Here is a 4,901-nt window from a genome sequence, read left to right as displayed (position 1 = left end):
TTCAGCAAAATTAAGTTCCATCATGCATTGTACTATTTAAAATCTTCAACAGCCAATCAGCATGCAACATCGAAACATTCTATTTTATAATGAATAAAAACACACAGGCTACACTACTCCATTTACCCCCTGATCTTTTTTTGTGTGTTTCTGGCAGGGCTTGCACATCATACCAACCAGTTCCTTGCTGTTCTCTTTCACCATTACCCACTTGACATCATACACACTATGTTTCTTTTTGCCCCTCTTGCGGTTCTTCCAGTTAGCTTCCTACAAGTTGCAGTTCGTTGCCTATATCAGGTTGATCTTTTTTTTTGCTATTTCACTATTTTTGCTTAGAAAACAATTTTAACTTGTCAGCCTCTCTAAGTGCTTAAAATGGAAAACACACCCCTTCAACTCTCTGATTGGTTAAATGTAGTGTAAAGACATAACATAGCTGTCATGTGGTTCCAAGATTTTTTTTTACCCAACACGCGCAAGTGATCTAGCCTGCTAGCAGCGCAGTCAGTCCTTATCGTTAAAGGCACAGTAGCATCTGCAAGATGAGTGGCTTGGAGTTTTTCAGCTCGGCTAAAAAGGCCTGGGGAGATGTAGTAATGTATTCTGACCCATATTATTATTTTATATATTCTATATTTCTTACCTTCTAGTTTTGTTTGTGTAATCTGTGATACACTGCTACAGAAAAAGCTGCATTCATTCATCGTTTTGTCTGCACAGGTTACGCTGCCATGCTTCGGAGAGAAATTTGTTCAAAATTGCCCCCATTTATTATTATTTTTTTTACTGACAAGATGAAATCGAAATATGTATGTCCAGGTCTCTTTCTGGTAGCTGGTGAAATTACATTGTTACTCCCACTCAACGCAAAATACAACATTGTGTGATTTACAGGCTTGTTCTTAGTTATAAATATGGCGGCTGTTGACATTAAGAGGCGCAGGCAGTGATGACACTTTGCAAGTGTCTGTAATTGCTGTGGCCAAGACCATCAAACGATTTGAAGAAACTGGCACTCATGAGGACCGAACAAGGTCAGGCAGGCCAAGGGTGACCTCAGAATCAGGGAACTAGTTAGTTCGAGTCACAAGTCTGCAAAACCGGCGATTAACTGCCCCTGAAATACAAGCTCAGATAAATGCTACTAGAAGTACAGATGTTTCAATATCAACTGTTCAGAGGAGATTCCGTGAAGCTGGCCTAACTGGAAGAATTGCTGCAAAGAAACCATTGTTAAGAGTGCAGAAGAAGAAGAAGAGACTTGCCTGGGCCAAAAAACACAGAAACTGGACGTTTGAGGAGTGGAAATCGGTCTTATGGACCGATGAGTCAAAATTTGAAATATTTGGGTCCAACCGCCGAGTATTTGTAAGACGCAGAGAGGGTGAGCGCATGAGTTCTGCATGTGTGGTTCCCACTGTCAAGCATGGAGGAGGCAGTGTCTTGGTCTGGGGTTGCTTTGCTGGTGACAGAGTTGGTGATCTTTACCAAGTCCATGGCAAGCTCAACCAGCATGGCTATCATAGCATACTTCAGAGGCATGCCATTTCATCAGGATTATGGCTAGTTGGGCAGTCCTTCATTGTTCAGCAAGATAATGACCCGAAACACACATCAAAGTTGTGCAAGAACTATCTGACTAAGAAGGAAAGTGAAGGACAACTCAATCTAATGGCCTGGCCTGCCCAGTCTCCAGTCCTCAATCCCATAGAACTTGTATGGGACAAACTGGACAGAAGAGTCAAAGCAAAGCTACCCACAAGTGCCCTACATCTCTGGGAATTGCTGCAGAAGAGCTGCGAAGACATGTCGGGTGATTTCCTGCTGAAACTTGTTAACCGAATGCCTTGTGTTTGGGAGGCTGTTATTAAGGCAAAGGGTGACTATTCTGAGGAATCCAAGATTGAGAGACAATTTTCAATTTTCTTGAACATTGCTTTGATACTCCTTATGTTTTGTTTTGTATATTGTAACATGTGTTTTCATTTTCAAGTATTTACAGAAACATATATGACATAAAACATTGTCAGTTATGAAAAAAATCTAGTTTCCAGCAAGTGTCCTCAAACTTTTGACTGGTACTAATATATATATATATATATATATATATATATATATAGATATATATATATATATATATATATATATATATATATATATATATATGTGTGTAATGTATATATATATATATATATATATATATATATATATATATATATATATATATATAATAATCTATATTATCACGAGGAAACATTTATACATTACAAAATAGATTATCATTAAAAAATCTGAGCAAGAAATTCATCAGTGGAAATAAGCTAAATATTTTATGAGATTAAATAAGCAAAAAAAAAATTGTGGTATATAATTGGTCTGTATTGTTGTATATATGTGTCAATCTACTGTGTTAACGGTGCTTTCCCTTTTCAAATACAGAGAGGACAGTAGCCCATGAACTCTTCACTCCTTTGCTGATCGGGTTTGTAGCAGCAGCAGCAGTGCTCTGTGTTATTCTTGCAATCCTCATTTACAAGTATAGTCAGGTGAGGCAAGGCAGTGTGTTGCCATTTCTATTTGTTTCTATTGTTTTATGACTCATCAATTAAAGGACAGAAATGTTTGGATTTTCTTTATAGAAACCAAAGTATCGGATTCAGTGGAAAGTCATTGAAGGAATGAATGGAAATAATTATGTCTATATTGATCCAGCCCAACTACCATATGACCATAAATGGGAGTTCCCCAGGGATAAACTACGCTTCGGTGAGTTTTTCTTCTGTTTTTTTTTTTTTTCAAATGCCCCAGAAAATAAGGAGACACAATCACATGAGTCATTTTTAGAGCCCATCTGATCTAATCCTAATAGTTTCTTGTTAAAATGCTGAAAATTATTGTCCTATATCTTTCAAGGTAAAACACTTGGTTCTGGCGCTTTCGGAAAAGTTGTGGAGGCAACTGCTTATGGGATGTCAAAAGCTGACAGTGTGATGACCGTTGCTGTAAAAATGCTGAAACGTAAGAAAGCAGTGCTGTGTGAAATGTAGTTCTCTTTGCCCACTTCGGGTTTCCTGGAGTCTTAATGAATGAATGTGTGTCTCTGTTTTGCAGCAAGTGCCCATTCCACTGAGAAGGAAGCTCTGATGTCAGAACTCAAGGTCTTGAGCTACCTTGGACATCACATGAACATTGTCAATCTACTAGGAGCCTGCACTGTGGGAGGTAACTACACATTTAGATTCTTTTTGGGATGAGTTTGTGCAGAATGATTTATTGGGGTAAATGTAAGGGCAAAATGTGCAAAGTGATTTGCAGGTGCAAAACACCTATCATCATGTTTTGAGGGTGGCTGTAAAGTTTTTATTTTAGCGGACTCTAAATAAATCGCCAGAGATTTTATGCAGTCGTATACATTTCTTATCAATGCAGGATGCGCCCTATATCCTGGAGATCGCAGGTTCAAATCCAGCCTACGTCACTGCTGACTGTGACCGGTGGTTCCTAGGGAACGGCACACAATTGGCCGAGCACCAACCGGGTAGGGAGGGCTTAGGTCGGCAGGGGAATCCACGGTTCACCGCGCACCAGTGCCCCCCTGTGGCTGATAGGGCACCTGCGGGTCTGCAGTGGAGCCATCAGATCTGTGTTGTCCTCCGTCACTATAGGTCTAGTGGCCTCGCTGTAGATCGGCAGGGCAAAAAATGACAGATTGGCAGGAGCACGTTTCGGAGTACATGTGTTCAAGCCTCCGTTTCCCGAGTCGCTAGGGAGTTGCAGTGATGAACCAGGATACAAACACGTTCGGAGAAGGGCAAGACGAAGAAGACCCTGCATATTCAATCCCAGGGTCACTTTGTTTGGGATGCCAGAAGGTGCGATGCTAAAGCGTTATTGTCTCACGCCACAGGTTATCCTAGACTTAATAGCTGAATTGAGGGATGAGTTAGACCCCAGTGTTAATCTAGACCGCTATCCCAGCACATGGGAAAGAGCTGTGTTTTCTTTACTACTTAGCCTCTGGTTCCTTTCAGACTACGGTTGGAATGTCTGGAGGGATAGCCCAATACACCTAGGCAAATTTCAGAATGTCATGCTGAAAAGGGCAGGCCAATACATATAATTTCCAAAGGTTACTAGCATAACTGATGCTGGCTGAGGCTTTTCCAAGTGACCTCAGGTGTAAGCTCAGTCTCAGAAAACTTTTCTTTTCTGTGCGCCAAGAGGACTTTGCTGCCCTTCCTCTGACATGTATATATTTTTGGTTTGTATTTTCATGCTCCACAGATGTCATACAGCGCCTACAATCTCTCTCTGCTCCGTCACCTCTGGGCTGCAAGTGCAGCCACTAAATAGACTGATGCGCTCATTAAGACCCTCGTTATGATAATTGCGGATCATTATTTGTGCATGTTGAGTAATTTGCATTGCTCTTAAGCTTACATAGGGCGCAGTGCAAAATAATTGACTGGCCGCAATTAAATTTGAATTTTGCATCTGCAATTTTTTCCACTGCGCCTATACTTACATCTCTCCCATTACCTCCCAGAATTACTACATTTGTTACTGATTCTTCAGAGACTGATTATGATATATAGTGGAGGTATCTGAACACATTGCATTTTTTTATATGTATTTTGAATTTAGTTTTTTAAATACTCTGAATATAAGGCATTGATTGTAGTGTTAGTGGAAGCATTCATTTTGTTATTACAGAAAAGTAGGGCAGGTGAACAGCCTCCTTTGTCAACTCTTGATTGCTCAGAAGCCAGTAAAATACCTGCTGCTTTAAAAGTAACTCTTTTTTTCATGGGAAAATATGCAATTCATTGTGGTGTTTTTTTTAGGTATGTGTGGTAGTTAAGTGGACATGTAGTTTAGCATGCTGTATCTGGACTGAA

General features: G+C 40.1%; 1 protein-coding gene across 1 annotated transcript in view; it reads left to right on the top strand.

Annotated features, from left to right (window-relative positions):
* Positions 1-2,435: 2,435 nt before the first annotated feature.
* Positions 2,436-4,901, top strand: part of LOC121308132 (mast/stem cell growth factor receptor kita-like) — a gene marked incomplete at its 3' end in the record, with an annotated part of 4,599 nt that continues 2,133 nt past the window's right edge. Inside the window, exons 1-4 of the mRNA XM_041240423.1 lie at positions 2,436-2,549; positions 2,643-2,769; positions 2,917-3,021; positions 3,115-3,225. Coding sequence (XP_041096357.1) covers positions 2,682-2,769; positions 2,917-3,021; positions 3,115-3,225 — 304 coding nt within the window. The remainder of the gene's footprint in view (positions 2,550-2,642; positions 2,770-2,916; positions 3,022-3,114; positions 3,226-4,901) is intronic.

Source organism: Polyodon spathula, unplaced genomic scaffold (genome assembly GCF_017654505.1).
Source record: "Polyodon spathula isolate WHYD16114869_AA unplaced genomic scaffold, ASM1765450v1 scaffolds_398, whole genome shotgun sequence".
NCBI classification, from domain to species: Eukaryota; Metazoa; Chordata; class Actinopteri; order Acipenseriformes; family Polyodontidae; genus Polyodon; species Polyodon spathula.
The sequence above is the reverse complement of the archived record's forward strand: the minus strand, read 5'-3'. Positions and strand labels throughout refer to the sequence as shown.